The sequence below is a fragment of the Lissotriton helveticus genome, chromosome 8 (assembly GCF_964261635.1).
Source record: "Lissotriton helveticus chromosome 8, aLisHel1.1, whole genome shotgun sequence".
In the NCBI taxonomy this organism is placed as follows: domain Eukaryota; kingdom Metazoa; phylum Chordata; class Amphibia; order Caudata; family Salamandridae; genus Lissotriton; species Lissotriton helveticus.
In genome coordinates, this window is record NC_136069.1 from 1,604,878,242 (window position 1) to 1,604,897,037 (window position 18,796).

At 46.3% G+C, this 18,796-nt stretch overlaps 1 protein-coding gene across 1 annotated transcript in view; it reads right to left on the reverse strand.

Annotated features, from left to right (window-relative positions):
- Positions 1-12,122, reverse strand: part of LOC144773566 (sodium-dependent proline transporter-like) — a 313,228-nt gene extending 301,106 nt beyond the window's left edge. Inside the window, exon 1 of the mRNA XM_078658672.1 lies at positions 11,854-12,122. Within this exon, the coding sequence (XP_078514798.1) occupies positions 11,854-11,958 (105 nt within the window). The 5' untranslated portion in view covers positions 11,959-12,122. The remainder of the gene's footprint in view (positions 1-11,853) is intronic.
- Between the last annotated feature and the right edge of the window lie 6,674 nt (positions 12,123-18,796).

The following is an 18,796-nucleotide window of genomic DNA, read 5'->3' on the forward strand; positions in this document are numbered from 1 at the left end:
TTTGCGCCGCTTGAGAAATTACCGAGTCCGGTCTTGGGTGTCCCGTCAAAGAAGCTGGACCATCCTCAGGCGCTTATGTGTTTTAAGCCACGCATTTTATTACATTAAACACCCTTTTGGAGAGACCACCCTTAGTTTTTACATCCCACCTAAAGCTCTGGAAACAACACCATGTCACAGTCGCCCCACGTCCAGGCACTGTGCATCATGCATGACTCATGCCTTCCACTTTTTCAGATTGCCTATGTGCAGGGGCAAAGTGAACCCTGCCCCACCCCACCCCTTTCTTTAGGAACTACAGCGAGGGTGGATTTCTTGATGGGTCTCATAATTAATGTGAAAAGGTGAGTGAGTAAGTAAGTGAAGGGATGGCTGGATGGATGGCTGGCTGGATAGATGAATGAAATGATGGATGGATGGATGAATTGATAAGTGAAAGGGTGGATTGATGAATTGATAAGTGAAAGGGTGAATGGATGGACGGATGAGTGAAAGGGTGAATGTAAGGCTGAACGAGTGAGTGAAAGGGCGGGTAGATGGACAAAAGGATGTATAGATGAGTGAAGGAGGGAAAGGGTGGATGGATGAGAGAAAGGATGGATGGATGAGTGAAAGGATGGATGGAGGATGAGTGAAAGGATGGATGGAGGATGAGTGAATGGATGGATGATAGGTTCAATGGATGGATGCATGAGTGGATGAGTAGATGGATGAGTGGATGAGTAGATGGATGGGTGGAAGAATGGATGGCTAAGTGAAGGGGGAATTGAAAGAGAAAGGGGGATGGGTAAATGGATGACTGAACTGGTGAATGGGTGGAAGGATGAGTGACTGGATGGGTGGAAGGATGGATGGATGGGTGGAAGGATGGATAGAATGAAAGGTGGATGGATGGATGGATGATGAATGAGTAAAAGAGTGGATTAAGGGATGGAGGAGTGAAATGATGGATGGAAGGAAACGTGATGGATAGGTTTGTAAATGGATGAATATGGACATGGATGGGCACACAGATGGAAGGACAGAATGAATGGCGAAAGACTAAATGATGGGTGAAAGTATGATTACACATTGTAAGCCCCATTATCTTAAGCAACATTCCCTGTACATTGACTTTCACATTTATATGAGGGATTGTCTCTATATAATATATGCGTGTGTTGCAACGCACTCCAACAATCTGCCCTACATACTTGGGATGAGTAGCACTATAAAAGAAATTAAATACTCATGAGAGAGGCAGTATGTGAAGATGAGGGGCCCCATTGGAGGGTGGTAGCAAGGCCAGGCTGGCTGGACTGGGCATCAGGCGTTCTCTGGGAGCTGGAAAGGTGGGGGCGGTTTGGTTACCACAAAAAGACCTGCACATTTGCTTAAAGCTGCGCGCATAATGACAAACCATGAAGTGCACAATTGTCTCAACCTAATATAAACTTATTTTCACTTGTACTTTAGTAGTTGTCTATTTACTTACATATATACTATTACGCAACCTTCTCTGAAGTGTCTGTAAAACTTACCTTTCGTCCTGAATTTTGACCTCCTGTCCTGAATTTTTACACTCATTGTCCTGAATTTGCACTCATGCCAGTTGGTCACTCTAGAAGCCACAGGTAAAGTTACGCAAAGACAGGGCGCTTACTGGGTTTATCACTAAATTCCTTAAAATAACTTTCCATACCTACAGTATATTTTTAGTATATAGCTTTTATGCAAATTCAAAACATAACTACCAGGACAACTCCTCCCATAGATGTAAACAAATTCCTTTTGCAGAAGATGACAGGTCTGGCTCTCGGAGTCCCCAGCCAGGGCCGTCTGCCAGCAGACCTCGCCCCTCGATAATCCTTCAATGACTCACTCTTTCAAACACTTCAACACCCCTGCTTGGTGCGGCGGCCTGCCGAGAGGCGTGCAAGGGTGTTGCTGCACGAGGGGACACGTGTTGTTGTAACAGCGTCCGGCGAGTTTCAACAGCATCCTGTGACACTTCTAACAAATAACGCAGTGCAAAAATGTGTCCTCAAATGAGTGTGCTCATAAGAGCGCCACGAGGCCACACCAAAGGCAGAGAAGCGCTTCGCAAAAACACAATCCCTGGCAAAGCGGTTCGATCCATTTTTCTTGCATAGGAAATGTAGTATAGGGAACTAGAACGGCTGCAAACTGACGGTCAGCATCAGAGCAAGCCACGGAGCAAACTTATTTCGCGTTGTTTTTATTGTGCTTATAGAAAGCAAGGTTCTGCTTTTCATCAGGTCAGTAACGCGATTGTGTAGGAGATTAATAAAACTGTTAAACTTTTTTATTCACAAAAGCAAAAAAAAACAAAAAAAACAAAAACAAAAAAAAAACAGCGCAACATCATTTGCAAAATCCCCACTTTTGGCCTAACGGATGAGTGCAAAACCCAAATCAAGTAAAAATAAGCCTTGTCATAGCCCTTAGGCCTCGTCTTTGAGACAGTAGCTTGATCGATGTTCTTTAGCCATGCTTTGTGCACCTCGGCTAAATAAGGAGAAAAGAAGCCCATCACGCAGTCAACTATGTCATTTTGTAGGCGTGTGCAACACGACCATCTATGCACATGCCTGCAAAATGACAGTCGCAGTTTTTTTTATTTTTATTTGACAAGGTGGGTGGGGTGGGCAAACAAAATAACAAAAATGCGCAAAATACTTTTTTGAAGAGTGTGTAGGAAGGAGCGACATGGAGGTTGAGGAGGAAGCAACACAGGGGTGTGGAGGAAGAGAATGGGTGCCAGAAAAGGAGGGAGTGTGTGGGGGAAGCAACACAGAAGGCAACGGGGCAGAAGTAACAAGAGGATGGGGAAGAGAAACAACAGGCAACAGAAGGAGGGTGCGGTGGGGAAACCAACATGGGTTGGGGGGCAGAAACAACAGAAACAGTGGGCGCTCCTCCGTCACCCCCTGCTCACAAGGAAAAATAAAAGGATAATAAGTTATCCTTTTATTTTTTCCAATGCAGTCAGTGGCGGGGGGAGGGGTGCTAGTCAATGCAGGGGAGGAGTAGTTTACAATCCCTAAGTGCGCAGGAACTGTTTCGCCGGCCCACTTGGGCCAGCCAAATAGTTCGTGCACACTTTGCATGTTTCCCACCAGGCTGCATTACACAGCTCCCTGTTCCAGTGTGCATTGCAGCGTTGTGATTGGCTCATGGGAGCCTGCCTGTCCAGGTGCTTCCTGTTGCCAGCCTGGACTGCAGAAAGAAGGAAGATGAGGAGGACGGAGGAGAGGCGGCGGCCAGCCAATAAAGCCAAGTCTTTTTTATGGCATTTCGATCCTGCCTCTCTTAAAAAAAAAAATAAAAAAATAAAAAGTTATCTAACGAGCTCCCTTGCGCCCAGATATAATTTTAATATCTGTAAGGAGAACTCTATGATGAAGCATACCACTGGAGTGAGAACACAGTGGGTGAGAGTCCTAAAAATAAACCAATTGGGTTGCACTACATTGAAAGGCCCCACCAGAACGTGAGCAGGGCCGGCCTAAGGCATGTGCAAGCTGTGCACCTGCACAGGGTCGCCAAACCCCAGGGGCCGCCACGCCAATATATATCCTTAGATACATATTTGCGTGGCGGCCCCTGGCAGGGATTTGGCGGCCTCGGGCCCCCTACCTACACTCCCTGCTCAGGGCCTCCGTGAGCCTAGAGCCGGCCCTGACGTGAGAGCCTCTACCTCATTTAAGTGGTTGATTGTCGAAGCAGGGGGAATCCACACGTAAAGCTTCTATCACCCTCCATTGAGGGAACTGTTCTTGATAATCCCACAATAGGTCTTTTACAACCAGACAGTTGTGCTGTTTGTTAGGGTCAAACTTAAAAGAGCAATAAACGATCAAAGGGGGTGGGGAAATCAAGTGTGGTAAATACCCACATGTTTTTGGTAACTAAGTTCCCGGAGAATTAAGGGGAAACCAAGGAACAAGGAGACAAGGGGCCCCGAGACACCAAATGAAGTGGATACCAATGCAGTCCTTCTGTAATCAATAACTTGAACAAGGAGCCCTCTGACTCAGACAACAGACCAACACCCATTAACCACAAAGAGAATCGACTATAACCTCGCAGATTCCCTGAGAGGTTAGCTGAAATACATCCATCCGAAGCAAGCCATCAAAGGATGCACTCCACCCAAACCAAGCCAGCAAAAGGATGCACTCCACCTAACGACCAGACAGACTCCTAGGAAAGTGCAGCTATGCATACAATATGATGTAAAACAAGACTCAGCACTCAGCTGACAAGTTAGACAAAGGGTCAAAGGCTCACACCACCACGGCGATGCAACCCACAGAGACAACCCTTTGACCTATTCTCAGATTTGGATATCAAAATGCATGGCCATCTCTCCAATCCCCAATCCACATACACTGGAACAATACCAATGGGAAAATGCAGCATTTAACTAAACAAACCAAACATCATTTGAGTTACATGGGCTGTCTTTAGAGCCCTTCCCCTTCACTGAAGAACATCCTTCATACCCTCAATCACAAACATGTCTGTTTCGAAAAACACAAAGCGGCCATGTCATCTGCAGACTCTGGTACAGGAACAAGCATTGGCAAAGGCAATAGCTCTGGCTTGAATGCACATACACACACTTGTGCACAAATGCTGTCCCCACCTGATCCATGCACAAACACAGTTTACCATATTAAAGCCTGCTCTACTGAAGGGAAACAAGTAGCAAAAATGTTTACTTTTTGTGTAGAACAGCACAATGGTTGAGTGTACTTTAACCGTCCACAACCCTGCATCCTCTCCTATTACTTGTTGACATTATGCTGGTCTTTGACCATGTAGGGTGCTCTGCTGCATTTTGGCTATGTTTGTTCTACAGAAACAGCATATGCATAAATACTTTTTGAACGTAAAATACCCTTGTATTCAATCTAATGGAAGCACTTCTTAGAGGGTGGAATGATTCACAAAGCAGCAAATCGGATGAGAGAGTGATACTCCTTTCTGTGAAGCCAAATCCTACTCTATGTGTATTTAAAAGAATTGGGAACAGAACGTACAACAGAGAATTGTGCTATCAGGCCAGATCTAAACATGCACACTGTACCATATCACAGAAACAGTGAATCTATGCAACACTGATTTGTCCTGCATGTATTTGCTCCAGCGCAAAATGTATTGTATTATGGCCTCAGGTGTTAAACACAATCTCGCGTATGCTTTCCACAAGCTTTTGTACAATTTCTCCTTTATAGAAACATGAGAGCGTGTAACACAAAGAACTGCTGAACTTAAGGAAAAACGTTCAGGTATCACTTGATATGGTTCGTTCACCACTGACTGCGTTTGTATGAGAACTGCTTGTACTTCTCATTGCTCACTTCATTTCTACCCACCCTCTTCCTATTTGTACCCTCCTTTTCTTTCCTTAGGGTTTTCTTCAAACTGGACGGCACTTTCTGCTTACACAGGTTAACGTGCCCCATTGTTAGCTAATCCCATGCCCCCCACTCACCAACTGTCCCACTTATCGACCCACCCTGCATAAAGCCTCACCTAACTGTCTATTTCGGGTGTGTGCCCCCTATTTTACTATATAACCATGACACTACTCCCAGCCAATCCCTGCATGTATGTGTGCAGATACTTGCATAGTGCAAATCTAGCTAAAAGGCATCAGAGAGCTGTATAGGGGCAGAGGCAAGCATAACCAAAATGAGTGCTAGGTGAGATCGTAGGTTATCAGGCTGTTCATATATTGTGATGTAGTGTTCTTTGAAGACGCGAGTCTTCAACTCTTTCGTAAACTGGAACAGCATTGGGCAGTCCTGATGGATACAGGGATGTTTTAGTTTAGTTTAGTTTTATTCCTTTTATTCGGTTACCACTTGTTTGCAACCATAAAAAGTACAGATAAAAATAAAATTATTTTACATAGCAAAAAGGAAAACATGAATGCATTTACACAAAAACACAAATCAAACAAGAGCATCTTGTATTTTGATTGTAGTTTTTAGGAATGTGGCTATACATTTGGCAGAATGAGTTGAGTTCAAAAGTTGTAAAGAAAGATAAGCTAGGTGACAGGACCTATGACCAGATGAACGGAGAAGTGGAAGAATCCAAGTTCTTTGTGGTGTCTTATAATAAGAACAGAAAACAAGCATTGGAAATGCAATAGGTCTCGCAGCATTAGAGTTAGTGCTTTTAGAATTGTTTATGGGTTTTTTTTGTAAATCTTTAGCATTTTTGTTTCCTGTAGCCAATGCTAAAGAATTACAAATAAGAAAAGCCATAAACAATTCTAAAAGCTCTAACTCAAATGCTCCGAGACCTATTGCACTGTGTGAGGGTGAGGGGTTGAGGGTGAGAGAGGGTGAGTGAGAGTGAGGGTGAGTGAGAGTGAGGGTGAGGGAGGGTGGGTGAGGGTGAGGGTGAGTGAGAGTGAGGGTGAGTGAGGGTGAGTGAGAGTGAGAGTGAGAGTGAGGGTGAGGGTGAGTGAGTGAGAGTGAGGGTGAGTGAGGGTGAGTGAGTGAGAGTGAGAGTGAGTGAGAGTGAGGGTGAGTGAGTGAGAGTGAGGGTGAGTGAGGGTGAGTGTGAGTTAGGGTGAGGGGTTGAGGGTGGGTGAGGGGTTGAGGGTGGGTGAGGGTGAGGGGTTGAGGGTGAGTGAGGGTGAGGGGTTGAGGGTGAGTGAGAGTGAGGGTGAGTGAGGGTGGGTGAGGGTGGGTGAGGGTGAGGGTACACTTAAAACGCTGCTATGGGCACTCGGGGTTAATACCTAGGAGTACTTTCACAATTATGCAAAAACAACTTGTTAGTAAATTAAATGGTCTGGATTCTGCCAAAGTATGCCTGCATGCTGCGTCCCTGAGATATCCAGATTTTTAGGATCTATCTCTCTTTGTCAAAGTTTTTACAGCATTACAGGCAGATTAACCAAGAAACCAGAGATTACAATTGGTTAAGCTTTATCAAAAGAGACAAATTCAGTGAATCCTTCTGTGGCGGTACCGCCTGTATAGGACATCGGCGATGTTGACATTGGTGGCATCAAAGATATTACTGCCAAGACATCCACTTCTTCATCTTTATTCTGCACAAGGTGCTATTTAAAGCTTGATTCACAAAGATGTTTCTGCAAGTAAGAGGGTTACCCACTCCTGCCTTAGTCCTGAATATACACTAAAAGACACAGTATGCCCATAGGTCGCAGAGTCTTATGTAAGCTCTGACAGCATGGTCTTGATGTAACTCCTTACATGGTGAATGTTAAAATGTGTATTTTACTATGTGTGGGCAGTTTTACGTGGACTTGTAGAGCTGCACAATGTATATGCACTTTTAATATTAAATGACAATAGAAGGATGAAAAAAGCTACAACCAAATACTGACAAAACGGTGCAATCTAAATTAACGGGATTAGTTCTCCATTTAGAGAGAGTGAGCGGTGAGTAAAATAGTGTTAGCTTCTACTCGAGCATTCTACTGGATCGTCGAAACAGAGAATGATAGGTTAGTTTGAGAAGGTTGTGTTATGTTATGTTATACTGCGTGGCGTGGTACGTCACTCCTTGTTATTCAATGGAGGTCTCCTAGAGCATTGTCACATTTTTCTTGTGCTCTCAGGGCTAATGATACAATGGCTGAGATGCTCACCGTATGGTTGGGTCCTTAATCTCTTCCTTGTTCATTATAATTTTGAGAAGTTTTAAGTAAGCAATCTTTACATATTCATGTATATTAAGTTCGGATATTTCTTCTGAAAGTATTTCATATTTTTGAAAAAACGTCTACTCGATGAAAATCTATGTGGCTGAGCTGCACGGTTTTGATTATACAGAAGAACACAAAGGCAGTTTATGAAGCGTGCCCTCTAATTGGTGTGCTTCTGCTTGCTGGCGGCAGGGAGCCTAGGAGGTGGGAACTGGGTTACAAGAAAAACCCTGCCGACTGCCCATTATCCTGTCTACACAATTCACAGCAATTTTCTTTTCAGCCGCACATTGAAACTGTTTGCAAACAGCTTCTATCTTTAGAACGGGCTGCTCAACATTTGCCAAATTTACTAGTCTGAGGTTTAAGCAAAAGACTGACCGAAAAAAAACACCCACTGATATTTCAGAACAACAAAATGACTATTGAGCATGCTACAATCTATATCAGTCTGTTGTCCGCTCACTATATTTGGCTATGGCAAAATACCCGTTGATGACAGGCACATGAACGGGTAACAACACAAAACAACGACATTCTTCGTGAAAACAGGGCAAAGTTACACTCTGTGATTAAAGGAAATGTAACCGTGTCAATACGGGTAAGTGGCAGAACAAATGGTCGCTAAACACAGGCATACCAGGGATGAGAAGAAGTCGTTCAGAGTGGACCCGCCACCAAACACTGCACGAGGAGCAGCAAAACACAGCCAATGCGTCAGATGCAACTTTAAAAGGGTTTGCAGAAGTTTACGTTCTTTTCTGCACACGGTCAGCCCTTTCGCAAGAACACACACACTGCGCAAGACTCGAAAAAAGAAAAAGAAACTTACATGCGTGTGGTAGCCACAGCCATTCTGTTCTCGCGTCAGTGGTGACCGAGTTTAATGTTTAGACAGTGGGAATTTATGTATTTATAACATAAAGTCTTGAAATTACACCCAGGGCACAAGTGCTAAAACAAGACGGAGGGAAGAGAGGGGAGGGGGAGGAGAAATGCGACACGGCGGGAAGGGGAGGGGGCGGAGCGGGTAAACAAAGACGGACGTGCACGCGCTTTTAAGGTCAATGCGCATGCGCATAAGCTCAATGCGCATGCGCATTGACCTTAAAAGTCACGGGCACTGCAAGGAATCGCCACGATTCCTTGCAGTGTGGATAAAGAGTGGATAAGTCGCAATACTCTCGCTTGCTCGATGCGCATGCGCATCGACAGGCGAGACCTAAAAATAATGTGTAGGGTTGATTGGGTCGATACTCCGTCACATGGACAGTTCATAATGTCTTTCGACCAATACTGTATCCGAGGAAAGGAAACCAGACGAAAAAAAGTATTGAATCGAAATCTTGTCAGAAGATATTTTTCAAAATTAGACAAATAATATGTTAAATACGGTTGTATAAGGTTACCTAGTTGAATTGCTTGGGTTTGGAGATTAGAATGCTTTTGGATCTCGGTTGTGCTACAAAGTTCTCTTAAGTGGTCCATGCTTATTTTCTTTAGATCTTTTCTGGATATATCCTCCACACTCGGTGGGTCGTCAAAATATGAACTTCGACCTAAGTCTTTGAAAAAGTTCTCCACATATGCTAGCCAGGGAATTCTCCGCCAGTTTGTTAAGGCCGTACATTCCTCAATCAGTGAGCGTGTCAGGTGACATTCTGGTTTTGACCATATACGTTGCCATAAAAGAATTGGTTGGACACGTATATAGTCTGTGATATAATCCATTCCAAGCTCGTTGTGGGTAGCATAGTTCGGGGCGCTTTGTGGGAGGGCCAACAAGTATTTAGCGAACCCGTTCTCTACTACTTGGATGGGATCAATTGGACTGTGTCCCCAGACTCCTGCGCCGTAAGTGGCCACGCTATGGCATTTAGCATAGAAGATTTTTAAAAGTTCTTGGGGAGCAGGTTTGCCTAGTTTCCTGGAGAAGGAGATCAAGGCCGTAGTTGCTCGCTGGAAAAGGAGTTTTCTGCTGGCCGTGGCCTGCCGCCAGTTTAGAGAATCGTCCACAGGGATGTTGTTCCAGATGGTGGGAGCAAAGAAAAGGTCTAACGTCCTGGCTTGGGTGAAACTCCTCAACTACCCACACGGTGTGTAACTATATCCACCTACTACGGGTGCCTCATCATTAGCTATCTTTAGGTACCTCCAGATTAGCTGCACATGGGTTTCAGCTCATCTTCTCTCAGAGGTGCCCATCCATGTCAAACCTGAGGGCATGCTCACATTCTTACCCAAATTCTCAGGGTTCAAAATATTTATTTCATACAGAGAGCTCTTAAAATATACACAAAATCAGAACACTAACATAACTATTAACTGTATAGATACAATTACGTATTGCATAGGCAACATCAATATATTTATTTCACCCACAAGGTCCATAGCTGTTGATCGGGTTAAACAATTATAAATTAAGGGCACAGAACATGAACAAAAATATACCACTTATATTTAAAACAGATACAAACTAATTAAATACGAGTCTATGTAAAGAGAAATACTTTCAAAATAAGTACTTTTCTCATTACAGCTGACATCAAGTTCGCAAATGGCAACCCTGAATTCCCCCACACTCTTAGTCTGAAAAGGTTTTTTAGTTTTTTTAGAGGCCTTAGTGAAGAGCCTCATAATATATTCTTTGATGAACCAAGATAATCGCAGGTCAGATTTTCTTTCAAAAATTGTGATCCAGATTCAGACCATACATTCACCATTTGACTGTAGCTTGCCCTGAGTAACCCCACTCACTGGTTTCTTTTGGATCATCCCTAATATCACCAAGTCAACTAGTCAGCCCGTCACGGGCGCCTTATTATCAGCCCGTCACGGTCGCCCCACCATCAGCCCGTCACGGTCGCCCCACCCTCAGCCCGTCACGGTCGCCCCACCCTCAGCCCGTCACAGGCGTCCCATAACGGGCACCTTATCAGCCCACCGCAGGTGCCCCCTCCGCGGGCGCCCCCTCTGCACCACCCAGAGGCACCCCCTCCACGGCAGCACCCCATCCACGGCCCACCACGGGCATCCCATCCTAGGCCCGCCACGGGCAACCCAGCCTCGGCCCGCCACGGGCGCCCCATCCTCGGCCCGCCACGGGCGCCCCATCCTCGGCCCGCCACGGGCGCCCCATCCTCGGCCCGCCACGGGCGCCCCATCATGATGGGTGCCCCATCATCAGCCCGTCATGGGCGCCCTATCATCAGCCCATCATGGGCGCCCCATCATCAGCCCTCTCTGTATATCCTCAAGTTTGCAGTCCATGGGTTCTCCCGTCACCTTCCCACATTAGATACCCCTTTAGCTGCCAGCACTCCGTGACTAACGCCAAGTGTGCCTTTACACCTTTCTACATTTGGTGCCAGCTCATTCACCCAGTCCTCTTACTGCACCCCTTCCTCTACCTCAGGGTGAGACCCGAGACCCTCCATCGAGTGAGTAGCCGTCCAGTCCAGGATTTTATTTTCACAGTGTTGCCTTTCACATCAAGCTCTGACCTACAAACACCAGAGATCAGGAAATGACACCGGACCGTGTGAGCTATGCACGCCTGGCATTGCACACGCTTGGGAACCCCTCATAGTCCATCCCAGGTAGCCCCAGACAAGCTATCCCCTGGGTGTTTTTTCCCAGTAACCTCTTTGCCCCCAAGAAGCCCCTCACAATCTCTCCAATGAGGCCCATATAATTACTTTTTCCTAGAAGTCTTGTTTGCCCACATGACACCCTCCTTTTCCACAGCCCCCTCGGGCCACATCTCCAAGGAGCCCTCAATCATACATGCCAATAGACCCGATTCAGGCGGGACACTACCGATTTTTCAAGCCAAAAATTGCTTTATTTCAGCGGTCTCCCGCCTGAAACTGCACTTTCTACAATAGAAGTCAATGGGGAATTTGCATTCTCCCGATTTTTTTATTTCAATCTCCCACGTCCCTGTCCTAATATGTTGGCATGTAAACTCATTCTCTCCTACTGGGTTCCTCCTCGTTGTACCGGTTCGTGCGCCCCTCATTGTTACTCTTTCCAGGAAGCCCTGGCATCCCCCAACCCCTCCCAAGCTCTGCAAGGAGCCCCCTCATTCGCCCGTCCCTGGGAGCCCCTCCCTGCAGCCCCAGCCCCACCTCTCCGCTCCCATCACTCACCGGCGTCTGCGGGGCGCCCCCGGCCAGCTCCACCGCCTGCATCTCCTGCTGCGGGGGCTCGGGCTTCCTCAGCCCCTCACCCCATTGCTCCGGCGGCAGCTTCATGGAGAGTCCGCTCTCCTACCTGGGGCTCGAGGAGCCGGGCGGAGCAGACACCAGAGAGTCCCCGGGGTGTGCTGGGAGCAGCCCGCCTCCCGCTCCAGACAGCTCACCTGGGCTGGGCAGGTGCGGCTCCGCCCTCCCTGGTGTCAGCAGGGTGTCTCCACAGTAACCGGGCCTGTCCGCCTTGCAACAGAAGGGGAAGCCGCGGCCGCCGGGCCTGGCGCAGCGCCATTTAAAGGGGCAGGCTGCGTGCAAACCTCGAAGGAAGGGCCCGGCAGGACGGTGTGCAACGCAAGACGAGCCGCATCCAGGGATAAACAGGCTCTTTCAAGGGCAGAGGCTTTAGAGCTGCCACGTAGGACAGTTTGAAGTGTATTACTTTCAGCAAGTCCTGGCGTTTTATCCAAAACATTGCGTTCTGGGACGTATAGTTTAACTTGCTTCATTCAAAAACTCCGACATCCCAGAATGCAAAGTGCTGTTAGACTGCCCCAGGGTGCCAGACATGGCATTGGCCCACTTCCAGCTTATGGAATAGATCATTCCCCTTTTCATTCATTTAAACTGTTGCGATTCACTTGTAATCCGAGAGATACATGCGTGTTCTACCTGCTCAGCCCCACCTGGCTTGTGGCTGCAAGTTTTTGTATGCCCTCCTGGCACCAGACAATGAGACCACTAATTCACTGTTCTACCTCCAGCACTGGAATATTCTGGAAAAATATTAAGAAATCCTCAGTTATAAGACGTAGTTGATATGTTGGGATTTAGAAATGCAGCGCAGGCCTGGCGGCTGCTGCTGCCCTGAGCCCACAGCGTCTTCTGTCCTGAACTATGGGGCAGGGCAGGGTTGTCTTCAGACTTGGAGCTGCACAGGTCTTCTCTGCCACATACACTCTTTCGGATGGTACAAACTGGCACCCATGGGTGCCAAATCTCTCCTTTACTCTGTCCCTACCCATCTGTGCCCGATCGTGGAGGTGTTTGCTGTCTGTGTCACTGTGCCTGTTATGTCAAAGAGCGGTGCCTTTGAGCACATAACATCTCTCGCCATGGTTAGTTCGACAGGAATCCTTACTGGACTCCCCCTGGCAGCCGATTCTACCTGATGCCGTTGAGGAGGCTGAATTATCCTAACGGATTAGGCGGGACTCAGACAGGCTTTCGTCTATGGACCCACTCACATCTAAATACAATGGGCAGACCACCAAGTAGGTGGGTGATGAAACCCTAAAAAAACAAACTGATGGTGGGGCCCGATCTGCCAACATCTAAACCAGGCCCTTAGTCTCTTTTTTGGAAGTTGAAAATCTCCAGCAGAACGAGGCTGCAGGTTGTAGCCAACAAGGGCTCCGCGAGGCTGCATACCTCCTCGGCGAGGATCTGCTGAACAGGATTTACTTCTGCAAAGAAGAACATATCAGAAGCTGCCTCAAATTCACTGGTGACACATCTTGGGCAGATCAATGAGCAGGTCGGTCCCAGTCTCCTCTCGGTACTCGAAGCACTTTTTGGCCAAAAAGTCCCAGGCTTTGGTTTTGGGATATCTGGGTACCTTTAGTACCACTTCTAAGGGTCCAGGACTGCAGAGGTGCCACTTGGAGGGTCAAGACTCACTAAAGCAGGGTCCAGGTGTGAGTGAAAAATGGTTGGAGCCTTTTCTGTCCGTAAGGCTCTGATCAGGAGGCCAGCCAACTAGCCCTTGGAGTCACTTCCAGAAGTCCTGGGTTAAAGTTGAAGAGTAGGGCTCAACCAGCTGGGCAGATCTCTAGGGATCAGAGCAGGCATCAGGTAGCAGAGAAGCCCTTCTTGGTGACCAATCAGTCCCTCTGAAGGACACAGCAGGAGTTACTAGTCCTCTGGGAGTCCTTCTGCAGGTCCAGGAGGGCACTAAACAGTGGGTCTGGGAATCCTATTTTTATATCTAGTCACTGGTGTAATGTAAAATGATGGAGTCCCCATGCAGAAAGCAAAGAGGAGTCCCTGAATCTCCCATATCTCACAGATATTCAGAGGTTTTGCTGTCGCACATCATCTGTGGGCTGAGCAGGATGGCGGCTGCTTAGCTTGCCGAGTTAGCTGCTCCCCAGCCCTCAACATCAGTGCTGATGGTTGATCTCACCTCTTTCCTGGATCGTGCCTGTCTCCGTCGATAGCTCAGTTACGTTCTTGGGCTGTTGCAGACAGGCAAGACCTCCTGGAGAGCCGCACTCACTCCTAACAGCCTCTGTGGTGCCCCATCCTGGTTCCTGCTTCCATGGACTATGCTGCCGAAAGCCAGCAAGCAGCCTAAGTAGCGGGTGGAGCCTGTCGGGTCAGTCTCTGCATGCACCGCTCCATACAGCAAGCAGCTGCTTTCAGCGTGAAAAGCAGTGGAAGGCACAGGGTCTGCTACAGGGATATTTAATGCTGGTGCAGAGGGGCTGAAATCGGACCACCCAGGAGTACAAGGGTAATCGATATGCTCTGAAGCCGCAAAAGAGAGACAGCCTTCTATTCTGGAAATCTTCTCTGGTAAACTTGTGGGTCAACGCTAGAAGGATCAAGGTTGGTCTGCCGCCTCTGCGCTCCTATTAACTGCGCCTGTGAAAGTGGAGGTTAACTCCTCGAGGGGGTCTGACACGGTTGACCCGGCTCATTAGATGGCACAGGCTCTGTACAAAAACGGGTGTTAAAGAAAATAAAGCCTTACTTACACAGACCCAGTTTGCGTCCAGTTCATTCCATGCTGCCACACATGGATACCACCTATTACGAATCTAAAGTCGAACAACACGTACGGGACACTGACACCTATCTTTCGACAAGTAAAGCACCCCCCCTCCCTCTAGCGCCTTGAGACCCTCTGGGTGAGTAGTGCGCTATACAAATATCCGAACTTGAACTTGAACTATCTACTTCTGGAATCTGATCCAACTAGTGCTTTTCAATTGATTTTATCACAAATCCTCACCAAAGCTAAAGATCTTGGTTTGATTGATGAGAATACTTTTACATTTCTGTCATCTGAATATCCTAAGAGACCACATATTTACATGCTCCCCAAGATGCATAAGGATCCTGCTGATCCCCCATTCCGACCCATTGTGGCCGGGTGTGGGTCAATGCATGAGCCGGTAGGCACATTTTTAGATCACTATCTACAGCCATTGGTACAACAATGGATTATATATGTTCAGGATACCACAGATTGTCTCAAAAAATTGAAGGGGGTCAACATTTCAGACACTACTGAACTATGGTTGGCAACTGTCGATGTTTCGGCACTCTATACGTCCATTCCACATGGAGAAGGGCTAGAAGCCGTCGAGTGGCTGCTTCTGAGACATAATTATGATGAGACTCTTAATATCCTGTTACTGGAACTACTCCAATTCAGCCTATACCACAGCTACTTTTCATGGAAACAGCATTTCTATTTACAAAAGACTGGTACCTCTATGGGGTTTACCGGGGCACCGGCGTATGCCAATATGTTTATGGCTAAGTTTGAAGATACCTATATACTACACGAAAAAGAACATGGACTGATCACCTTTTACTATATCTACGGTATGTTGATGATATCCTGGTACTGTGGAAGGGAACAAAGCGGTCTTTGGAAGATGCACTTACATTATTAAACAAGTGTCATCCACACATCAAATTCACCCATACCATAAATTCCACCTCCATTAATTATTTGGATATTTTGATTGAAAGAAAAGGCAATAATCTTGAAACCAGTGTGTATAAAAACCGACTGATGGGAACAATGCCCTACACTATCACAGTTTTCACACACCCGCCCTTAAAAACCACTTGCCACTGTCACAATTCATTAGAATTAGAAGAATCTGTTCTGAGGAATCCGAGGGAAGAGCACACATTGAGGAAGCCTCTCAGGCATAATTGAAGAGAGGGTATCCGACCGAGGTGATTGCGACAGCAAAACAAAGAGCTGGTAATCTTGATAGAGAGCAACTGTTAAGCAAATCACATTTAAAGACATCAAGCGGTGTATTAAACGCTGGGAGATTATAGAACAGGAAAAGGATTTTCAGGGTGTTTTCATGGATCGTCCTATATTTGCCTTCACTAGATCAAAAAACTTAAAAGAACTTTTAAACAAGAAAACACCGATTGGGTGTGAATCAGCACATTTGGGTATGCGGAAGTGCCACAATTGCGGTCACTGTGGTAACGTGATCGTTGGTGACAAGTTTGCACACCCACATACTGGTGAACAGATAAAACTCAGGCACACATCTAACTGCAACACAAGCATGGTCATATACTCCATCAAATGCCCATGTGGGCTTGTATATGTTGAACGTACATCTTGGAAGGTATAAATCAGACTCACTGAGCACAAAAGTATGATTCGTACGGCTAATGTGAAATCATGTTTAGCGGTACATTGGATGGAGAAAAAACACACCATACCACAGTTACGTTACACAGTTCTAGAAAGGGTGTCAGTATTACTGTATGGTGATATCACCAGACTTCTTGCACAAAGAGAACCATTTTGGATCAGTTTTCTGAATACCATGAGCCCTTGTGGATTGAATGACAAGATTGAATTCACTTGATTTTTATAATTAGCACATAAACATTATGAATACACTTCTGATATCAGCATGTTGATGTACTGTATTGTTGTTTTATTGATTGTGGCATCACGTTAGTTGCATTATAAACTATGAGTGTGATTGCGTTATTGTTACTTTGATTCAAAACACGCAAACATTCAAGTATGTGGTCACGTCCATATAATGTCATGCACATCTCTGTGTACAGCTTCACATTTATGGTGATTTATCTATATTGGCTTATTTTTATTGACTTTTTCAGTTTTTCCTTTTGGTATATATGTTACCTATCTTTACTTTGTCTGGATGTGTGCATTTTTGTTTATGTTGATTTCACTGTAGCTCTATGCGCGCTCAGTTTTAGGCTAGCAGGTAGCAGTCTAGTTGTTTTAGGCATAACGTTAGATGCCCTCTTGGAGGGGAAGCGTAGCGATGTTTGGAGTCCGCGTTTGTGTTTATGACGTCTTTCGTCACACGCAGTAGTTTAAATCGGGTTTTGGAACGTTTGCCCGATAACAAGGAAGGAACGCTGATTGAACACAGAGATACTGCGTATCATGGTAAGCGGCTGCCCCCGCGTTGGGCTTGGGGTGATTTGAGACAGTAAAATCTGGCATTCATCACGCCTGGTCTATTTCACAGTACTTTACGAATACCATAGAATGGAGGACTTGCGGCAGAGATACGGTCCAGCTTCGGCTCTGAAAGTATGTAGCTATCCGATTCCTGTGGTTTCTGCACATGGCGTTTATGTAGTTGGTTGCACTAAGTCTTACCTTTCGTTAAATGTTGATTCTGTTTTGTAGAGTTCAATTATCATCGTACATTCATCTCCTTAGAACGTTAGTCCGTTGTAGGTGAGTTTTATCCCAGCGGTATTCTTTTGGCATGTTGCGAGTTATAGTTTGTTTAGCTCCTCCTTTGGTTTGTTCGTCATGGGTACTCTTTTCTTATCGTTCCTATCTGGCACTTGTCTTCTCATTTACACTATTCAGAATCGGTAGGGTGACTTCACATCACTAATGTTTTTGCGTGAATTGTTTGCCTCAGTGGCACATTTGCATGTATTTTGACTTGTACAATGTCACACTAAGAATTGTAGTTGGGGCCTAACCATGCTCTGTAAATTCTTATTTAAAAGTAATGTCCTATAAATTACTTGACATTTATGTTATTTTTTATTTTTTTTAAATCTTTTTATTGTTTCAAAATACAAACAAAATTGAGGGGGGGACCATCATGAGCACAAAGAGTCCGACATTTCGTAATGAGAGAAGACTCGACAATCATCCAGCAATTCAACAAGGCACATGGTCCCTATTCCCGGTCTGGCGCTGCAATGTCAAGCCCCCTCAATCAGCATAGTACCGTATCGGAACCCAGGGCTCTATGTCGTCATTCAGTACCCCATGCATGGCCACCATCAATATCTACCAACTCCCTAACCCTTCACCCCTGCCGCCGGCGCTGTTACCTAAATAATGAGTGTCATTGAAATACTACCCTAATGTGTGGAGTGTGTGCAGATCAGCGCATCCATAATACTAGTAATCACCGCAACCACCTGGAAGTCGGGGATCACCCTCCACGCTAATCTCCCTGAGCCCAGAGGAAGCCGCCTGTTAATGCTCCTCCTCCGTCGATGCGCTGGAGTCCGAGCCAGTATCCAAGACCGGCGTCCGGAGCTCCATCAGCAAGGCCTCCCACGCCCGCGCAGCTTCTAGTGCCCTATCGCTATGGGATCTATGAGCCTGCTGCAATCGAACTGAACTCTCGCTGCCCGCCCACATAAGCAATGCTGCTTTCCATCTAGCATAGCTTGGACCAGCTGCCGCCTTCTAGGGGGACGTAATTTCTCTCTTGGCCAGAATGAGTCCCAGGTCTATAAACTTGCTAGTTATCCTATTTTTGCTAGTATGTGGGAACCAGTGTAACAGGCAAGCTCCTTTATCCATAGCAACCTGTCGCTCAGTTACCCTACAGAGCAACTTGGTTATCTCCTCCCAATATGTTCCCAGCTGAGGACAGTCCCACAGCATGTGGCTCAGGTCCGCGCCCTACAGCCGGCACCGGGGGCAGATCGCGGTGTCGATCCGGAAATACTGATAAATTTTAGCTGGCGTGAGGTATGCCCTATGTAATATGAAAAATTAGATTAGCTGGAACCTAGCGTTCCTGGTACTCTTCCATACTCTTTTAATTATCTGTAACCAGGCCGCGTCCGGTATTGCTTTATCTAAGTCCGTCACCCATTGCTCCCGTAGCTT